We start from the raw sequence: 22546 nt of genomic DNA on the forward strand, positions 1-22546 counted from the left end.
GTAGTGGGGCATTTTACTCACCTCCAGACTCCGTGCCATTGCTTTCAGGTGACTCTGAGTGATTGGCAGTAACCCATCAGGCAGCAGAGACCTTGCCTGCAGTCCCAGGTGATGCCCCACTCCTTGGCTGTGGAAGCTTCCTCCTGTACCTTGGGTAGAATAAGACCCTGACTATGCAGGTGCAGATTGTTATTTAAAAAGTCACACGGGTGACTTTTCCCATGGCTGAAAGGAGACAAGCCAGTAGGAGCCGTTGCAGTCATCATCTCCCAGCTGCCCTGGATCGAACTCCACGTCCCCCATTAGCTCCATGCCACACTGCTCCAAGACCTCGGGGTGTTATTGCCAGGTCCTCCAGCTGTGCCTAACCCCCCTTCCCTGTCTGCAGTATGCATCCTGTGCCTTGCTGCTGTTTTGGTATTGGGCTGTTCAGGCCAAAAAGGCTGGGCACAACTGATGTAAGGGGGAATGGTGGCTTTACATTATGTGAATCACATGTCCTGCATACTGCTTATCATAAAATCCCAATTGTATGTAACTAAGTGTGATGGACAGAACTTTGTTTGGATGGGCTGCTTGAGTCCTGCTATCATTTCCCTGATAAACCAGGATTGATGTTTTAAACAAAGTGTTTTCCTGCCAGTAAGGGAAAAGGTCGATAAGAAGGAGATCCTGTGGAGAGGGATAATCCTCTTTATCATGTCAATTTCCCCTCTCCTGATAAGGCTGACAGTGTAAAACTCCCTCCCAGGGGAGGTATGGGCAGGAGGGGGCATTCACATGCCAGCCTGAAGGTATTCCTCCCTAAGGAAGGAGGCACAAGTGGAACAGTTAGAAGGGCCAAACAGTGGCCATGTCATTAGAAGGGGCCACAAACCACCAAAGATCGCTGAAGAAAAGCCCTCCCCTGGGGAATTACTGGGGCATTCCCACATGAGCCTGAAAGCATGTAAGCCGTTGAACTCTGTTGTGTGGGCCCTAACCCCAATGGATCGACTGCCATGATGACTCTGACACAGACATTGAAACTGCACTGATCAAGTCTCGTTGCTGGATCCATAGGTGGTGACATCTTTTCACTATCTATTCTTGTCCTTTCCTTCTCTTTCTTTCTTCTTATGTATTTTCTTCATCACAATTTTATAATTTTATAGAAAAGAACCAAAATGGCTACCTACCTCCTTTCCGTTGCAACCAAATTGTTTTAAAATAAGCCTGCCTCATAAGTACACACAGGTCATTCAGTGTCATTTCACTCTAATCCAGCCCTAGGGATCTACTGACAAGAATATTGGTTACCTTGCTTTAGAGGTGTGTTGTAACACTATGCTACGAAGTAGTACACATTAAAATATTCAGAATAATAGGTATTTATTTTCAGTGCTATTTTCATTAAATATTGGTATAATATATGCATGTCTGAGGTAATAAATTAAAAATAAACTCAAGATTTCAGTCCCATATTTGTGCTGCATATTTTTTTCTACCATTATACATAATTTTGAAGCAAACACACACAGTCTGTAATTCTGAATGCAGCTAGGAATATTATTTTAACACAGTCACTTTTTGTTTCACTATAATTTTGCTGAGAATGGTTATTGCATGATACAATTTTAATAGATGTTTTAGTTATACTATAGTTTTCTATTAAATCACACATACCGTAATTATAGGAAGATGGGCATGAAGATGTGCTTTGAGCCAAGGATGGCAAATATTGAATCAGAGTGATAGCACATACCGCAGGATTATTGTCTGCCTGCACTAGAGCCAGGATCCAGCAAAGCCATTTCAGTGTGTGCTTAGCTTTACACGAGTCATTTCAGTGTCACCCATGGCCTTAAGTGTTTGCTGAATCAAGGACTAGCCAAATCTGCAGAACTAAATTCATAGACTTTAACTGTGTGTTATTTGACAACAGGTTTGCTGGTTTCATATTTTGTAAGATATTTTGTAATGACCTCCATAAGATTTTTCGTATCAGTGAAGCACCCATGAAAGTTTCTAACCTGGTTCATAAATACACTATGAAAAAATAAGCAGTTACAATGACTCTCTTCTACACATTTTGTTAAAAGTAACACCTGGTTTGAAAAGTTAATAAAGTAATTTTTTCCATGGTAAAATATAGTTAAAAAAATAAACTCTTAATCATCTTCCATCAAACATATAAGCATGTTAAAGGGCGGGGCATACTTCAGGTATTTTCATTTATAAATGCAAGAGATTGAGTGTATCAATCTTTTTGCACTGAAATGCTGGTGGTAGTAAGGCCCTTTCAGCTAAGTCTCCATCAAGCCCAACATCAGTGAGCTAAAGAAACAAACAAAACCAAATTTTGCTTGCATATAATTTTTTCAAAATCCTGAATTTAAAAAAAAAAATCCTCTCTGCTTAGAAAAGAACTCTTATTTAACTGCTGCCATTAAAAAAGTATACCTCACCTCCGAGTTGTTTTAACTTTAATCAGTAATTCTGAATGCAAAGGATTTAAACACTCACTAAAATTGCTGTGGCAAGCCATCAGACTCCTAATGTTCATAAATTGTGCTAATTCCCATTTAAATCAGGAAGCTATAGTTTAGAGCTAGAGCTAGTGGTTGTCTTAGTGTTAAAGGTCTATTTCCACCAGATTTTCTTTATTCTATTTCGCAAATAACTGACAGTGCTCATGATGTGATCCTGTAAAACTGTTTGGTGTTATCAGCAGAAGCTACAGTCTGTGTGAAAACTCTCCATGCTCATGCAGTGAGTTGCATTGCTGGGGGGACCATGTTCTGCACTGCAGTGGTCTCGGGCCCAGCCACAGGGGCCAGCAGGGCAGCCTGGGGCCTTCAGTACTCCACCGAGCTCACGATTGCCATTGGCTCGTCAAACGTTGCCAACCTTATCTGCTTTGGGGTAGGGATGGAGAGAATTTCCCCCGTGTCAGTCGGTGAGTGAATCCCATTGTCCATTATGTTTGAAACCTCCTCCTCATGGTCCTCGTACAGTGTGTTGATGTGCAGCAAAGGGTGGGCTGAGTTGCAGTTCAGTGCAGGTGTTGGCTCTGGTTTGACCTGGTTCAAAGCCATACTGGTGGCAGCAGCAGTTGTGGCTATATGGTTGTGGTTACACGTGACAAAAGCTGCAGCAGCAGGCACAGTTCTGCATGTCTCAGATGAGTATAGGATCTCTTTTGCAGGATGAGGGGTGTCTAGAAGAAAACAAAACAGCCAGTTAAAGGACAGGTAGTCTGTCACCCTTCCAGTCCCTCAGTCAGGAGTGTCCTGAACCAATAAAAGTCATTGGCAGGTTTGCCACCGATTTCAGTGGGATCAGAAGTGGACCCTGAGCTGAATTTTCTTGGGAACCCTTGAGAAATCCAACAGGACTGTTTCAAAACAACAGGGTTGTACGCTCAGGGAAACAGGACAAACAACAAATGGGGTTTGTATATCTGGCTGTTTTTTACGCATGCTCATGCTTTCTTATGTGAATGATATTTTTGTAAAATGATGAAAAAAAACAACTGAAAAATATATTTTATTCCCCTCTACAGTATGGCCGGTGTTTTATAAATATTATGATTTAATGTTTTGACAAACGTTATGACTATTGAAAAACACAGGATGGAATACAAAAGGCACTGGTAGTTTCAATGGGAAAAACTAGTGGTTACATATTGTAAGCCACTTGTCTTTAGAAAGAACTCAGCAATTTGACATTAACTGATGTCTCTTTCCAGAAATTATAAGTCTACCTTACCTGATGGACTGCAATGTAGGTCTAACTCAAAAACAAAGCTGAAATTTTTTAATGTAAATGGGGAGTCACAGAGCCCCAAAACTCCTGTAATTATTTTCTGCCCTTAAAATATTAAAGCACTAATTTAGATAAAGGTAATTGAGACCAGAAAACCCCAGTAGTTTTGAGGAGTTGAAATCACAGCAGGTAACTGGATAAGGAATGCTGTAGAATAGCTCACATGCATATTGGGGAGTTGGAGGGCTCTAAGGAGCATAGGGATTCGGAAGTGACAGAAACTTTTATACCTCAAATCACTTCTTTGCTGGGCAGTGGGGTGACGGTAGATGTCAGTCTGTCGAAGCCCAGAGGGAGGTCTTAGCTTGTAATGAGATGAGAGCCATTGCTTTAAGTACATACAGATTTTTCTGTAACTTCAACTGCATAGTGCTTCTTTCTTATGTCAGTAGCTTACAAAAATAAACAAGAAGATATCTGTCTATCAGTTTATCTACTGATCTATCACTTTTCTTAATGTTCAAATGGCTTTCCTCATCACTCTAGCACCTAGCAATTATTGATATATTTGAAACACTCCTTTTGAGTTAAGACAGGGACAGGCTTTCCAGGAAACACATAGGAAACTGAGGCACAGAAAGAGCATCTCCTGTGAGGCCACACAGGAAGGGAATGGCAGAAATCCTGAATCCCTGACCAGCACCCACACTTCAGACTATCAATCCTCTGGTCCACATGAGACACAGGACAATTTAAAGCATCTCTTGTGTGAAGGACAATGTCAATGAGCTGAGTTGTGACTTCCTAGGTGACAAACACATGCCAACTTGTAAGAGTTGGTAGTTAGAGATTTTTGTTCTACAGGCAGCTTTAACTGCCATTACTAGTCTCCCACATGCTCCTAAGGGGCTATTACTGATCAGAGGACTGCTCATCTACCATGGAAGTTTCCATATGACTTGAAAATAAGGCATGTTTGAAATGTGCCAGGTGCTGGTGGAGAATGAAGGGTATCATGGGGCCAAACGCTCCTCATTTCCTTGGCAAGGCATGACCACATTTGTAGTGGTCATGCTTACATTTAAAAAACTACCCACATCAACAGCCTGCATCCTGTTTTGTACAGCTCTACTGTAATAATCCTTACCCTCCACATAGCTTTTTAAGAGAGAGAACCTCTGTTTCTGAGACCTATAAGCCCTGAGATTATTAGCTATCCCAAAATCTAGCAAGGCAAGTCAAACCGTTCAGATAAACTTTGAGTTCCTGAAGATTGCTATGCACATTATGGTCTGTGGAGGTGGTATGGGCATTATGGCATACTGTACCTTTGAGAGAGGAGGTAACGTGAACTACAACATTTTCTTCCTGGTTTAAAAATCCACCCTCTTGGCTTTTTGATGTAGGCATCGAGGGGATGGCTTGAACCTCTGGCTTGGGTTTTTTGCTACTAAGTATATATGGATGAACATCCAAGGAAAAGTGCCGTGTGTGCTTTTTTTCACTGCTTGTGCTTGGGATAGCACTTGGCTCGGTTTTATGAGCAGACGATTGCTGTGAGGTTTTTGCAGCAGACTCTAACAAAGGAGCTATAAGGCTGTCTGTTGCTGTTTTCCTCCTCACAGGCTTCGGTTTATCAGGTTTATGGTTTTCAACCTTCATAATGGCTAACTGTTCCTTGAATGGCTGAGGAAGGGGATTGGTAGTCGGGATCCATTTCATCTTCTTCCTTGGTCTCTTAATGATGAGCTGTTCATTAGCATCAATGTCTGCTGGATCAACACTTGGGTCTATTGTTTGGATCCCTGAATCACGCATAGTTGGAGTAGCATCATGATTGGACTGGGCCAATGCTGCAAGCAGCTGGCGCACCACATTGTCATACATCAGATCGCTTTCATTTGTAATAAAATCCAGACGGTTCAATGACTTTATGTGGTCCCTATTTTCATTACAAAACATGGCCAAAATATTGATATCACAAAACTGGGACTTCTGCCACTGTTTCTTGGTCTTTATTCCAACTTTGTTCAGTTTATCAAATATGAAGTTAGACTTCCGAAATATGAAGAGGTGAATTAAGTTGATGAGGATTATCAAGTTCATGAAGCAGAGGAGAACAATATCTACACCAGCAATAATCCGCTGGAGCTGGACAGACGGCAGCTTACAGTTCACTCTGATGTGCAATTTGGAGCTGCTAGTTTTGTCTGGAGGCTCTCCTAGAGCACATGTAAATTCATTTTGCTTCTGCGTAGCATAGTAGGTGGATAAGTATGTGATTGGTATGATGCTTAAAAAGATGATGAATAGGTGCCTTGCAAGATAAAGCTTAGCTAAAAAGTTACTTCGTCCTCTTCTTTCCAGGTATTTCTCAAACAAGTTCTGTTCAGGGCTTTTTTCCTTCTCTGCATTCTCAATAATTTCCCTTTTTTCTCTCTCGGTGATCCCTGGGCCTTTGGACTGAATCTGTTTCTCTATTTTTGGTGCCCGCCCTTCAGCTGCACGGTGGTAGCAGTTATCAATCTCCTGAAGCAAAAAATTAAGCTCTGAAGTCAGCCGGGTGGAGGCGAGAAATTCCCAGCCCAGAGCTGGAATGTACATTATCCCAGCAAAAGCCAGCAGTGCATAAGGTAGGAACTTATGCTCAAACAAGGAGGGCCAGTGGCTGGCATCAACTCCTGGCAAGGCATCTTTTAATTCTGTCCAACAATATCCTCTGGCATACAAGGCTTGATCGCGGGTGAAGTTGTGTGGTGTATAACAGTATATTGGCTCCTCTGTATAACAGAGAGAAAAGTCACTGCTGTGCATTTAACCTACAAAAGGAGCTCTGGAAAATAAACATTTCAAATTATATCAATTTTATTTTACCGTATCTTTACATGAGCATTAAGCCCTCCATGTCTATTAACCAGCTTAGCCTGCACACATCCTCGCAAAGCCCAAGGCCAAACTTTTTACCTGAAAGTTTTAGAATGAACCTGAGCTAAAAATGTCAGCAAGAAATACGTCTTTTGGTTTAATTAAATCTCTGAAAACAATATCCTAACCAACTGCGACCTGAACTCTGCAAAGCTAAAAGACCTGATATTCACGACATGGTCAGCAGCTGAGGATGTTCCATGCAAATACTGAAATTTAGATGAAATTTAAGGTTCATCCCAGCTAAATATTCTTCCAAATAGAAAAAAGTTAGATGTAGCTGAAAGCAATGTTTTTAACACTTATTAACAAAGTCTATTCATTTGATATGGTAAAAAAAAAATTGAAACTTACGACAAACAAGGATTTAGTCAACTGTATCCCCCTTAGGTAACATTCTTGAATTAAAGTGTGATCGATCAGGACAGAATCTGGTGTGTTACCAACTTCTTGCTATGGAAATTTAATTCTACATTAGAAACTGTAACACTGGTTTTTTTACACAACATGTAATTAAATGGTGGAACTCACTGTCATACAGTATTATGGAAGAAACATACTGCGGATCAAGAAAGCAATCAGACAAAGTAATGGGAGAAAAAGTATAGCAAGGATTATTAAATACACAGTGATGCAATTTTTCTCTCAAGAAATGTTTAATCGCAGGCTGCTGGAGGGTGGAAGGGTTTATCAAAGGAAATTACGCTGTATGCTCGTTTATTTTAACACTTCTTGATAAGTATTTTTTTTTACCATCATCAGCAGGATGGTGGGATAAAAGGACTTTTGTCTTGACCTGGTAGATAAATTATGTTCTTATACAATCAGATTTTTCTAGCAATACATGAAAGAAAGATAGAAAACCTTGTGAAAACTAGAGCAGCATTAATTGCCTAAAGAACAATGACCATTATGAGGAAACCCTATTCAAAGAGGAAGACCATGTTTTTATGTTTTGGCTGCTAGAACAAAGGGACTATATTTTACAGTGTTCTGGTATACCTTTAAAAAACCTCCCAAAATGAGACCCATAGGGAGAAGGCATGTTCTCCTGACTTGAAAATCACTCAAGAACACCAAGCCTGCTCCAGTTCTGAATGTAGTTTACAATTCAGATCAAGAATAGCTCACTGGAAGAGGGTGGTGGCACTGTTCTCTTAATCATAAAAATAATAAAAAAAATAATAAAGTATCATGTTGTTTGATAACAATAAATAGAATATTAAAAATTAATATGCAGGCAAACCCCCTAATCTTTCTGGCTTAACAGATGACTCCTTACTGGACCAGTTGCTTTTTACATGTGAGCAAATCAAAAGCTAGTTCTTTGGTGTGGAGGTATAAACCTCTTCTGTGACCTACAGAGATCTACATGCTGACAACTGCACAAAAATTCTGTTGGTTTTTTTAAAAAGTGATTCAGTGAGAACTCTTTTCTAAAAATACTACCAATTTAAACAGAGTTGACAGAATAAATGCTGCTACCCAAGACAGCATGCACAGTGAATAAGCTCTGCAAATTCTTTAATATCACTTCTGAAGACTATTTTAAAATGATCTAAGTTCAATCTCTGAGGAGAGCTTAAAGCACTCTGAAGTTACACAGCTTCCCATTTAGACTATTTTGTGTATTTACAGACATGTTACAAGAAAAATGCTCACTGAGTCCCTTGATTTCGGTAATTTACATGCCCTCCTAACCCTACCCATGAAGGGATGCATACAAAAAATTTCATCTCCTACTATCAAAGACTTATTGTGGGATTTCTCAGGAGACCAGACAGATTCCTATGTGAAAATGTTCCCATGGGGAAATAAAAAAAGCAGCATGCTACATTTCTCATAAGTAGAAATTTTTTTAATTGGGTGAACTTGCCAATAGGAAACCCAATTTCCTGTGGCATACATGGGTTCATTTCTCCTAGGTCTCAACATCACGAATACTTCGGAAAACAGCAACAAGTATTCATACAAATCACTCATAAGGATTATTTTTTGATTGATGTATCAGTTGCAACTATCAAATAAACGGAACAGTTCTTCCAGTTCTGTTCACTGAGACCTGAAAGCTAGAGTGACTTTTGCCAAAATTGTATATTTATACAACAAGTCAATATATATTTATTTTATAAATAAAAAAAGAAACAAAATGTCTTAACATTTACATTTACACTGAACAGATACACTAAGAGATTAATGCTGCACCCTATCCATTGCCACTGCTTCAGAGAAAAGGGGGGCTGTCCCAACCAGTAGAGACAGCAAATGTCATTTTACATTTTGCCACTAATTCAGGTAAAGTTATTCCATAGGGATATTTAGCTTAACCCTCTCAGCACAGGACTTGATTTACAAAGCATAGCATTGGCTTTAAGAAGCTCACTCTTCTAGAATATGCTCCAGACAATGGAAGTGAGGAATTCCCTTCCAAACTGATTCAAAGCAAAAGACTCATTTAGGTGTTGCCTGGCGGAAGAGCTTATCTCTCTCTTCATTGACAAGAAGCTGCCAAGCCAGATCGACACCAAGTTTGAGTAGCTTTTGTGAATGTTACCTCTTAGGTGATGGCAGCATTTAACAAACACCCTGAATGTGTCTGATCCCATTATAGTAGGGTATGGAACTGTTTCTCCTCTACTGCAACCTGTGTCAATCACAAATAAATTAAAAAACAGTATGTCAATAACTAATCTTGTTTGTTATGAAAGTTGGCAAAAACATACAGCTGGATCTCAATATGCAGATCTGATGAGGACAGCAGAGTACCAAGTTTTCCTCACATGGATAACTCACTTAGTAGTGAGGGCCCTTTCTAATACAGTTTCAAGAAGGTACAGCAGATCAATTTTTTTTTTAACAGTGTTCTCCTGATATGTAAGTAGTATGAAAAAAAAGGCTGTAAGACTGTTAAAATCATAGCTCTGATGCCGGATCATAGAATCATAGAATCAGTTGGGTTGGAAGGGACCTCCGAGATCATCAAGTCCAACCCTTGATCCACTACCGCTGTGGTTACTAGACCATGGCACTAAGTGCCACATCCAGTCTCTGTTTAAAAATCTCCAGGGACGGAGAATCCACCACTTCCCTGGGCAGCCCATTCCAGTGTCTGACCATCCTCTCTGTAAAGAAATTCTTTCTAATATCTAACCTAAACCTCCCCTGGCACAGCTTGAGACCATGCTCTCTTGTCTTGCTGATGGTTGCCTGGGAAAAGAGACCAACCCCCACCTGGCTACAACCTCCTCTCAGGTAGTTGTAGAGAGTGATGAGGTCTCCCCTGAGCCTCCTCTTCTCCAGGTTGAACAGCCCCAGCTCCCTCAGCCTCTCCTCACAGGACTTGTGCTTGAGTAATATTAAAAAATGTATTTGTTTTCAACTTTCATAAATATAGAAAGTTCTATATTCATAAATATAGAAAGTTTCAACTAATACTCTTATTTCACCCTGAAAAAAACTTGCATGGACAATGGAGAGTGATACATACCTATGGCTTCACCATTGTCCATGCAAGTTTTTACAGGTCTTCCGGGGAAAGTGAGTGAATTGCACCTAACACATTCACTAGCCCCTTAAAAATAAAGACAACAAGGGCAATCTCTTAGCATTCAAAAGCATAAAAAGTAAGACCTGCTCCTAAAAAGACTTAAAACTTCAAGCATTGGGCATTTCCCTTGAAGCCAATGGGATTACTCACAGCACATAAAATCTGGCATGTGCATCTCTCTTTGAAGAACTGATGCTGTAGTGGGGTCACTTTCAAGCTTCTAAAATGTTATTATGAGCAAAAGTTATTTAAATAAATATGGACAACAAATTTAGATGCTTTGGTAGGCATTACAAAGTAAGAAAAGAAAATATTAGTAATAAACAGTATACGTCCCTATGTAACAGGGCAAATGACTTTTTACACCTACTGCATTCCCAGTGGAATGAAGTATAGTTACCCAAAGCAAAATATAAACTGTAATAACAAATTGTGCATGTCTCCTGTGGCCTCCAGTTTTTAGAATTTACTCTGGAAAAAGAAATCACACCTCATTAATCTTCCAACTGAATTGCATGATTTCAGGATTCCAGTGCAGTAAATCAGTAATGCAGAAGAAACAGTACAATTTTGTAATCACAGACAGAAAAAAAAGAAAGTTTTCAGAAAATGTAATTCAAATATGAAAAAAATATGAAAATTCTTGTGCTTGCTACACCAAGGGAAAGGTAAGTATGACTCTTGTGCAAAAAGTTCTTCAAGGATCTAGAAGTAAATACTCAGCCTTACCACCATGGCCCTACATGGGTATAGGCAGCAGAACTGGTGTTTAAAGGCTGTGGAACAGGCTGGATCTCCTGGCCCCATGACAAGTGCCTAAACCCTCATACTGGAGACCCGAGCTAAGTATCAGGTAAGTATATTGATAAGTGCACTTACTGAGTCAAATATACTCTAGACTCACCCTAGCCTAGTGCTTCCTAGCAACTGGCATCTGTTTCTTGAAGAGGGCTGCTAAATATCCTCAAACCTGTGCCCAACCTGCTTATGAAGAAAAGATGGTAAGCCAGTCAAGATCTCTGAAGCACTCCTTGTACTCTCCACTTGTCTCTAAGGAGTAATTCAACATTTAGGTAGAATTTCCGAATCTCCCTGCCCATCATTCCCAGTGCACAAGTTTCTAACAGACAAAATAATTTAGAAACTCCCAGAATTCAGCAATAAATGCCAGTATTTGACAAGGGTGTTCCTAATCATACTGCTGTCCTTACTTTGTGTCAAATACATGTAAGCAATCTTATATGCATGCCTCATTCATCTTGGGTACTAAAAGGCACAAGAAAGCAGGTAGCAAACTGTTTATTTTAAGAAACAGAAATAATTTATTTAGTAGTTTCTCAGCAATTTTTAAAAGGAAAAGAAGAAATGTCCTGGATCCTCTTCTCTCTGAAAAAAAAATGGATAAAAAACATTCATGTTACTAAGGCTGCAAATGTAGTCTAAGAAAGTAAAACATTACCTAAGCAGTATACATGTTTTCCATCTCAGTTACATAGTCCACAGGGAATATGTAACTCTGCCTTGAATGTGATTTTAACAAATGTTGGCTAATACCCGAATTAACTGACAACAAAAGGAAAAGCTCCCTTAACTTAACTAGTTTATTTCAACTACTTTATTTAAAGGTTAGAAATTAGTACAGCATAGGAATGGATCCCTGAAACTACTTTTGTGTATCAACTGTAGTCATACAGTCCTATTTAGCTAAGTTTAGTCATATGAATAAGAAAACATCCATCAAAGTAAGCCTTAACTCAGCAAGCTAATTACTAAGAATTATTACTTTTATCAAAACAAAAAGACAATACCTTTAGCCTTCTTAGGGAATATTCCTTCCAAATCTGAATACAGGTTCCATGACCATGAAGTCTTCCTAAGGTACAAATTTCTCCATGATCAGCAAGGTAAGGTATAGCCTTTTTTGCCCAATCTCTGAAACCACTTGTCCTGTTTAAGAAAAAAATCTTGAAAAGAAAGTCCCTAAAGAAATGAGATAGGAAACCACTGCTCCTATTAAGTTTTACTGGCCTATACTCTACAAGAATTAATCATAATGAGTAAGAAGTAAATAAGCAGCTTCAAAGATGTAGAGGTACCGGGTCACCCATAGGGATAACTGCAGTGCAAGGGCTGCAGCAGGTGTCCCTGTATTTCCAGTTTGGGTTTTTTTTGCTTGCAAGACTGTTGCTTGAACTGCACACATTTTAGATCTGCAGAATCAATAAATTAGCAATGCACTTTCCTAGTGTATATATAAATTTACAGAACTATATTCCCTATATGTAATAAACACTGGCTCTTTTAAAAGTAGCTGGTATGCTGAAGTTCCTTTACCAGCAATCTGAGGCTTAAAGACTTGTAACACCTGCTCAGGTTAGTCAGGAGAAAAAAGTATCTACTCCAACTTGGCTGATATGTTGAAGGCTGTTGGAGAAGGTTATTCCAGAAACTGCAACTATTATGCAGAAGGTGCAGAGACACCTAAGTGAAATCCATTTGGCTGTTCCTATAGAGGAATTTTCCTCAGTGATGAATTATCATCCACCATGTGATGGCCATGCAGGATAGTGGTAACAACACTGGAAAGAGAGCTTATTTATAGTGACTGTATTGTTGAACTTCACTAGCAGCATTTCTTTCTGTGCTCAAAAGAGCTCTGTGAGCATTCAGAAAACACCTGGAAGGAAATGACAATGCTTGTGATTGTACAAAGAGCTCTGTATTATGCCAAGATTTGAGGGAAGGTTAGATCTGAATCTAAAGGAATGTATTCATCAAAACATAATTAATGAAATTCAGCCATGCAGGCAGTCCTACAAAAGAGATCTGAATAACATTTACTTCTAAATTTAGCATTTACATGAGGAGGTGAGAGGAATTTTGGTGGTGTACAGATCTTCCGCATAGTAGAAGTGGTAAGGTGTGAAAATAATGTTTTAATGTTTTGCGAAGATTAAAAAAATAATGTTGGCCAATTCAAAAATTGTCCTCTAGAGATGAAACTCCAAAGCAACTACACAGACATTATGGTAATGTGGACTACAGAAATACCTGAAGTAAACTGCAAGAATAAATGCCGAAGTGAAATGAATTATGAAAATCCAGTGAAATTGATGATACATAGACAAGGGTAGCTTCCTAAACCAAGAGTCAAATGCAAAATACAACCACAGGAAGCAAAAGGAAACAGTAGGTTTGTTCCATTGCACCACAGTTATTTAATGACTAGAAATAAAAAAGATGGTTTGTATTAAGTACCTCTTGCCATAATCACAGCACCCAGAAAACTTCATATTGAAAAAGAGGAAAAAGACCAATAGTTTGCTCATGAGGTAATAATATTATTTTAATAACATAGTATTTATAGGGCAGAGATGGCCAGTCTACTGCTTTTTGGAAAACTGGTTCCTCCATGTGTAGAGAAATTGGGTTTTGTAATGTATCACAACTGTTTTGATTCATCACAGCAGAGCCAGGAGAACTGGCAGCTCCCAGGGGCTCTGCCAGTTCCAGTGTGGAGGTCTCCTGACCTCCTGAAGAGATATGGATCTTTCAGAAGATAAGGTACCCCAACCTCAAAATGTGAAATAACTATTTGAGCATTTAACCAAAATGTTCCAGAAATAGTCACTGAGCTCTAAGCTGCAAAAAACACCATGCATCTCAGCACCTGGCTGCAGCACTGCTCCAGCAACCGTGAATCTGCATGACAGACACGGTGCCACTAAAGAAAAGCAAACAAATCCCCAAACCTTGCTATCATAATGAACTGCTGCATTTCCCAGTTCAAATGCAAGAGTATAATACATGCCTGGGACAAAATCCCCAATGATGTAAATATCTGCACTGAATTCAATGTTTTTCTTAGAACAAATCCTGTATCACGTAAAACAAATGGCACCTCTACACAAATCATGCCAGCCTACTGCGAAATTATTCTGCTTTTGTAATTAAACATGTATACCTACTGAGGGTGCCTACTGCAGTTATTTTTAATACTGACAGAACCCAAGTAACTCAGTGACGATGCAGATTCTTCTTGAAGAGTTTTACAGCTCTAAGAAACCACACAAGCTGAGATTTCCTCTGCATCATGGATGCATGATTTCTATCTAGCTTAGAGACAACAGAGAGCTTCGAACGACTCAGGGTAGGTTTAAAAAACAGACTCAACCTTACCCTTATTTATTCATAAATTTTCCTCTTTGACAAAAGGTGAATAAATTAAGTAGCTCTTAAACAAAAATATTTTTGACCATCTGTTCAAATTGCTGGTTATCTGAAAGGATGTAGTAAGATAAAACTCATCCACATTTTGGACCTCTTCACATATATGACACTTAAAAAAATGAAGGGGTTAGTAGCGAAAACAGGGTCTTTAAAGACTATATAACAAAACATGACTTATGTGTGTCGATGAAGTTCGAGAAACAGAATTTATGACAGGAAAATATTTGTAGCTGCTAGGAACTGCAGTTCAGTGATTACACATGTATTGCTCATGGATTTCCTCAAGAATACTTTCTATCTACCATTCACCTGTGTAACTGCAAATCTTTAAATTATCAAAACTCGCAAAGTCCCAGCATGTATATCTTGTGCACACCTCGTGTTTGTATGTGAGTAAACTGCCCTTACTCTTTGGAAAAATCCCATCAGCAATGCAAACAGCCAGCAGCTGAACTGCAGCCAGTCCATGCTTGTATCATTTAATCCTTTTTAAGAATATGTGCTTAGAAAGTACTTAAGGGTAATGAGACACTCCTCAAATTCTCTTTTCTCTGCTAGTATCACCTCACAAACAATTTCTGCACTGGTGTCATCAGGTACACAAAACATTTTGGCCCTGTACTCTTAGCACTAAGAATAATCACTTGGAAAAACTTCATCTTTACTTTCTTACTGTATGTTGTTTTAAGTGCAGTTGAAGAGAAAAACTGGAAAACAAGATCAAAAGTCATCTATTAGATAAGTCACCTAAGTAAGCATATGAAAATATCCTGCCACAACTTGAAACAGAAATACAAATTAGAAAAGCTAACAAAAAACACAAAATAATACTCCATCTTATAATACAGAAATCTGCAGCATATACTGTTTCAACCATACTGTAGCATGAAAAGTAAAGAAGACATTGAACTCATGCATATACTGTGCTACACAGTGAAGTAAGCATTGCTTATGTAAATCATTACAAAACAGAAAATAAAACACAAAAACTTGAACTGACCCTTCAGTCATTTAACTTACTGTCTCTTTCCATTGCTTTCTCATGAAAATTTTTTAGCAGAAGGATGGTAGAGGCTGAGCTATGTAACTGCTAAGAGACATAGAAATACAGTATTTTTGAGCAACCTTTTTTGTATTTTGTAGGCACTGTTTTATAAACCTAGCACGGAAATCAGTGCCACAGCTTAGCTTTTGACTAAAGTATAAAAATCAACAAGATGATTGCTTTGCTTTATTTTAATAAAGTACTGGTATTTAACAGCTTCTGAGAGAAAAGCAAACATGACTGCAACATGGAAAGAAAAATTCACTGTAAATAGAAAGCATGAGGCACTGTACAAGAGGGATATGACTTAGCAATGCTTTGACCACACCAGTTTTGAAACCAAAATACTTCAATATTGTGGAGATAACACATAACAAAAACAGCAATGTATTCTCCTTTAGGGCCCACCACTCTCTGGTCCCTTGCACGAAGAACTTCCCACAGACATTACTGATGGCATTGCTTCTGGACCCGGCACAACACTGAACTGGAATATTTAAACGACTCACTAAACACGAAGTGATACAAACAAATTAAGCAGCACATCATGAAAGTCAAGTATCTCTTAAACTACTGGATTGTAGAACAGTGTCTTGGAAGTTCAGCAAATACCATGAGACACTTCACTACAAAAGGCTGGGAGGACAGAACACAGCACCTGCTGACCCAGCAGCATCCTACTTGTAGCTGTGGCTTGTGCGTACTAGTACCATGGTAAAAACAGGGAGAGTAAAGGATAAAAAACTCATGGCACATCTAACAGACTCACTTCAAACTGGCAATGAATGTTGCTGTCTAATACTCCACATTCTGTGCATTTTGGAAAGGAAGTGAAAATGGTAAGGCAGTGTTTTAAAGGACTAATACCTTTTTATCTAGATCCATACCACTCCAGACTGACCATGTCTTGACAGGAAATAATGAAACATTATAACTAAAAACCACTGCCAAAAACCAACACAAACTGCAGGTGGACTAGAACTACATAACTGAGATCCTTACCTACTAACATTTAATTAAAAGTTTGGTGGTTTACCATTTTTTCACCAAATATTAACCTAAGGTTGGCTTACGTTAACAAGGAAACACTTTAAATAAAAAGAACATCAAAACTTTTATCACAGGAAAGGGAACAATCCAGCAGGCTCCAATGCATCTAAAATGAAGAGACGAAAGTGACAACCTATACTCACAGGCTCAAAATCTGCTTCACCACCAGCTAGTACCTGGTATAATCACCTATTTATGCCCCAGGACAGCACAGTACTATCAAATCTGAACTCTCCATTCACATTGGTTGCATTTAACTTCTAGTTTGCACAGGAATAACTAAATGCTCAAGCTGTTAGGAAATGAAAAGTTAGATAGGTATGAGAAATCAAACCTTCACAGAGTCAAACACAAGCACGGACCTTTGCAAAGCACTGCATATACACCAGCATGAGTGCTCCAGCAGATGCCTAAGACTATATAGGGTGTGATGGGGGTCATGTCACTGTTCTGACAGAATTTCAAACACACGGGCATTCATATTTAAATAAAAAATGTAATTGTTATCTTTAAAGCACTTTTAAAAAGTGCTTTAAACAAAAACAGAGCAAACCAAAGTTCTCTTGGGACCACCAACTGCACACACTGTTATCTCAACAAGGACATTGCTACAGGAGAGGTTTCCCTTAGCCTGTGCTGCCTTCTGTAGTCACCTTTACCAACTCCGGGAAACCAGGAAACTCAAATACAGATCCACCCACTCGGTCAGAGAAAAATGCCTCAAAAACTTTCCTTATCATCCTTGAGGTCAACATACACTGGTCCTAAACAGAGGATGTGCAGGTTTTATATCAAGTTTGTTCACAGGTGAGTTCTAGAAAGGGAAACAATATTCATTCTTCTCTTGTGTGTGCTCATGTGGGCTTTCTTTGTGTTGGGTAGCTGAATATCGCTTCTAAATGATGATCTCATGATGATCTTACGCCCAGTATAAATATGGATTTATTTTAATTAACTTTCTAGGGGTGTCCTTTCTGGAATCACACTGGTTTGCTTGAAAAACATTAAAGGAGAATTGAGAGACTCAGAAATAACAATGTAGGAGGTTAGCTGAGTGACTTTCTTTCCTCTTATGAAAAAAGTTTAGGAAGTGAGGGCCACTGAAAGAATCATGTTACTTCAGCCATCAGAGTAAACTCCTGTCTCCATTGAAATCAATGATAAAACTCTTACTGCCTCCTTCACAGCCTGAATTTAATTTTCAGGAGCATATCCTAGAAGTGTGTATGCCCTTCACTCTGCAGAGAGCTCAACTGCACCCCAAATGCACTGCCATCTAGAAGTGAAGTTTGGAAACAAAATCTTATTACTCGATAAAATTTGGTTATGTTACAGATTCATTTATAGGGCTAAAGTGAACCAAGGATGACAGCCCTTTTTAAACCTTGAATAAGACTGTAAAGACACCAAGCATCCAGGGCTGCAAAACATGGAGCATGTCTAGCAGGTTGAGAGGCCCTCTACTCTCTTCTCCTGAGACCTCACCTGCAGTCCTGCATCCAGCTCTGGGGCCCTCTGCACAGGAAAGATCTGCTAGAGTGAGTTCAGATGAGGGTCATGAAAATGATCAGAGGGATGGAGTACTTTGATGGCAGGCTGAGAGAGCTGGGGTTGTTCAGCCTGGAGAAGAGAAGGTTCCAGGAAGACCTTATTGCAGCCTTGCAGTACTTAAAGGGGGCTTTTAAGACAGACTTTTTAGCAGGGCCTGTAATGACAGGACAATGGTTTTAAACTGGAAGAGGGTAGCTTTATATTGGACTCAAGGAAGAAATTCTTTACTGTGAGGGGGGGAAAGCACTGGAATAGACTGCCCAGAGAAGTTGTGGATGTCCCTTCCCAAGGCCAGGTTGGACAGGGTTTTGAGCAACCTCGTCTTGTGGAAGATGTCCATGTCCATGGCAGGTAGTTGGACTAGATGATCTTTAAAGACCCTTTCAACCCAAACCATTCTATGATTTTATGATACATGTAATAGAAGAAAAGCACAATACCTAATTTAAAGTCTTCTGTAAAGCATTAAGTTCAGATGGATTGTGATTTATTCAAAACATCAGCATAGTATCTACTAAACAATTAGGTCTTGCCTTTTAAAGCAGTAATTTGTCACTTAATTTCTCAAAAGAGATGTAAAGATCAGAACACTCCAATGCAAGGGTAAACAAATCACTTTCATGAAGAGCATATGAATTTACCTAAACAATGATTGCACTAAAACAACAAAATTAAATAAATAACTTTATCTCTGTCCTATGCACTACATAATATATTATACTAGAGATGCAATGATTTTTAAGGTTGTTAATTACAATCTTTTAAATAAACAACACGCTCTTTCTTTGTCCTCTGTTGCAGGGCTGAACTCTGCTTTCAAACATGCTTCACTGCAGCCTCTGGCACCAGAAGACTTACTGCTGCCCTGGGATGCCCAGGCTTCCTGTGATGATGGGGTGCCTTCTGCACACCCCCAGGGGAGGACACCCACACTGCTTGGTCAAGCAGCTGCCACCACACTTGTTGCACAAATGTACAGTTGCTCTTGACTGCACTTTAAGCTACACTTTTCACTGACATAAGCTCAAAGGTAGATCAGAGATATAAGAGGCTCTTATCTCCTCTACCCACTCATTATGCAGGTTCTTTCAGTACTCAGCAAAAAAGTTTTGTGAGAAACCACTGCTTTTAGACAACTACCCTTTTATGTCTCGAGTGCATGCGCCATTGTTCCAAAAGCTTTACCAGTACTGATTAAATAGGATGGTATAGCCCCCATCCACTGGTCAGATTATGTGACTAATACATCTGTTCTAGAACAAGCAGCAGTCACAAGCATTGAGGCCATGTTGCTGAGAACACAGCTGCGTTGGGCAGGGCATGTCTCAAGGATGAAGGACCACCGCCTCCCTAAGATCCTGCTTTATGGTGAACTTGCCACCGGCTGCCGCAAGAGAGGAGCTCCGAAGAGGAGATACAAGGACTCCCTGAAACAACATCTCAGCCTTGGCCATATTGATCATCATAACTGGTCTACTCTGGTCTCCAACCCGGAGGTCTGGAGACACACCATCTATAACGCTGCTGATGCTTTTGAGAACGCACGCAGGATCACTCTCAAGGAAAAAAGGCAACACAGAAAGAACCGTGCCTTGCAGAATTTACCACCTAAGGAGTCTTTCAGCTGTGCCTTTTGCAATCGGACATGCCTATCTCGTATTGGCCTTTTTAGCCACCAGCGTGCTTGTGATAAACGTGGGTAGAGACCTTTCCCAAATCTTCGTTAGTGAAGCCCAGCCATGATGATAGCCCCCAGAAAAGGGGGTTGTTTTCAGTTTAGTGGCATGATGGTATCTTCCCGCTGGACATCATTAACAGAATGAGGAATAATAATAAGTATCTGATAAGCATACAAGTGCCCAAAGGAAAGTTTGGGAAGCTACTACGATATTCACAATAAAGGGGCAGTAGATACCTTACTCAATTTTATCAGCAAAGTTTGAACTTCCATACCTATTATTTAAATTGCACAGAAGTAGCAGTATCCAAAGCAAAGTCAGATGTTTTTTAAGATCAGTGACAGTGCATGGGTGAAAAAACACAAACTGCAGAATCAGTAGTAAGCATGTATCCAGCTGAACTGTTATTTCCAGCATCAGTGTCTCTGGACAAGCCTGACTTATTAAAGAAGGCTGAGTAAAACTGTTCTGTTAAAGAGTGACATCTGATTCAGATCACATTAAAACTAATAAAAGTTTTGCTCTTGAACTCTGTGGAAGGAGAACTGAATCTACTAACCCCAAACTCTTTGACTCAACCCTGAAAAAGAATCTATTTAGTTTTGTCAGATCCTTCGAATTTTTATATTACATTCTCTTGTATTTGCATTTTTTTCTTTTTTTCTCATATTATTTTTCTAACTGCAGACCATCTGAACAAACACATGACATCATATGAGGGAAGAATGTTACCCCATGTTTTCCCAGAGACATAAGGGTGTTTTCTGCGATGCCTTATAAGCTTTGCCCTGGCAGGATACAATAGGCTACTGCTCTTACTGGGTCAAAGCAGAATTCGCAGTCCATAAGTAGACATAAGTGATATTGCCTTAAGCCCTTCTGAAAAACAAATTTGGAATGCAACTGTCAACCTAGAGAATAGTCTCCACAGCACAAAATAAACTCAACTGCAGAAATATAGGCAGATGCGAGTAAATTCAGTAGACTCCCTTTCTTCCATGTATGTGTGAGGACCACAGCTTAGCTGCGCAGAGGGACATCCACTGTATAAATGTCAGTCTCTTAGACTTGACACTTCCTCCACAATCTGCAGTCTCAGATGACTAGTTCATATGGAGCAAGTTACTTCTGTCTGAACAAGCAGTGAGTCATCAAAGGGCTTCTGCTAGGAAGCACTATGTAAAGGAACACACATGAAGGGGGACATGACCTTGCCTGCACCCAAGGTTGAGTTTAGGCCTACTGAGGTTCAAAACTGTACATCTCAAACAATATGAAAGCACATATATAAGTAAGGATGCACTCTATTAGCTTACCTAATCTCAAAACTTTTGCATTCCACAGAGAGTCCCCAAAGGTGACCTTGAATCCTGTCCTTCAGTTGCTATGAAGAGTTGGTTTTCATGTGCCCTGTAAACTTGGTTTCTCCAAGATACCCCCAGATGACCATCAAAAAAACGAGGCTCTTATTAATTGTGGCTGATCTAAATCTTGATCTAAATAACCGTATTTTTTTAAAAATTGAGGGAGATTGAAAAAGTTTTAACTATAACTAAGAAAAAATCTCCAGACTCCATTTGCAAGCAGTTATTCTTCTAGGTGATTTATCTCATAAAGAAAACAAGTATTAGGGATATTAAGTGCTGGAAGTCAATCCCAAAGCAGGGAGGTTCTTACCAACCTCACAAGGTACAGACTTCCAGGTCCATCCCATATATTAAAGTGCTAATAATTTCCCATGGATCTTCAGTATGGAGCTTAAAGGGACATTAAAAGGAGTCATGCGCTGGCAGCTACACTCATCAAGCCTATACTTCACAAAGCAAAACAACGCTTTGTGGCCTTTTGTGTTAGTGGCCCAAAAGGTGTCATAACAGTTTACTGGATCAGCAATTTTCAAGGCTCATGAAAATGTGACCTTACAAGACTGGTGGTGATGGGTAATCAAACCAGGCTTTTTAAATTGTTACTGGGTGTATGCAAGATGTAGGCCCTCAAGAGGAAGAGACACTGGTGATTTCCACTGTGATAATATTGCAAAGTACATTGTGCATGTGGCTCCATATACAGTATCGGCCTCTCCCTAGCAGGCCAGTTAACACTCATGTTGTAGACGTCTGAAGTAACAACAGGACAATGCTTGACGCCAGCCAGGATCCAGCTTAGGACCTGCTCAGGATCCACCTCAAGGAGCATTAACCTGCACCCTGTGTCACCCACACTGGCTCTCAGCGGCTGCAGGGCAGCAGACACCTCCCTGCAGGTCAGTGCCCCGGAGGGTGGCTGGGGACCCCCTGCCCACCGCTCGCCTGCCCGGCAAGGCGAGAGGCAGCAACTACCCCCGTCAGGGAGCGGCCACCACGTCGACACCGCTCCCCTGCCCGCCAAGGCGAGGGGCAGAGGCCGCGTCCTGGGCACAGGTGGCTCTCAGGCAGTGGCTGCTGCGCCCTGCCGCCGTCCCCCCCTGCCCAGGCGAGGGCTGGCAGACACCTCTCAGCACCAATGGTCCCGCTCAGCAGCCACTGGGGCACGGCCCTGCCCGTCCTTCCGCCCTTACCGGCAAAGTTCTTGGTGAAGACGAGGGTGACGAGGAGGATGGGGATGAGGACGGTCCCGATGGTGACCACGCGGTCGAAGGGCAGCTCCAGCTTCAGCTGGAGGAGCAGAGCCGCCAGTGCACCCGCCTTGTCATCCTGCTGTCCGCCGGCAGAAATGAGCCCTCACGTCTCGCCTGCCAGCAGCGCGTGCCATGTGCGGGGTGTTATCGATGAT

General features: G+C 40.3%; 1 protein-coding gene across 1 annotated transcript in view; it reads right to left on the bottom strand.

Annotated features, from left to right (window-relative positions):
* Positions 1 to 1354: 1354 nt before the first annotated feature.
* The window catches only part of PANX2 (pannexin 2), a 24375-nt gene continuing 3183 nt past the window's right edge, over positions 1355 to 22546 (bottom strand). The window contains exons 2-4 of the mRNA XM_029958058.1: positions 22332 to 22467; positions 5076 to 6527; positions 1355 to 3199 (exon numbers count right to left, since the gene is read on the bottom strand). Of these exons, the coding sequence (XP_029813918.1) occupies positions 2838 to 3199; positions 5076 to 6527; positions 22332 to 22467 (1950 nt within the window). The 3' untranslated portion in view covers positions 1355 to 2837. The remainder of the gene's footprint in view (positions 3200 to 5075; positions 6528 to 22331; positions 22468 to 22546) is intronic.

The sequence above is a fragment of the Manacus vitellinus genome, unplaced genomic scaffold, assembly GCF_001715985.3.
Source record: "Manacus vitellinus isolate BGI_N305 unplaced genomic scaffold, ASM171598v3 scaffold_13_pilon, whole genome shotgun sequence".
NCBI classification, from domain to species: Eukaryota; Metazoa; Chordata; class Aves; order Passeriformes; family Pipridae; genus Manacus; species Manacus vitellinus.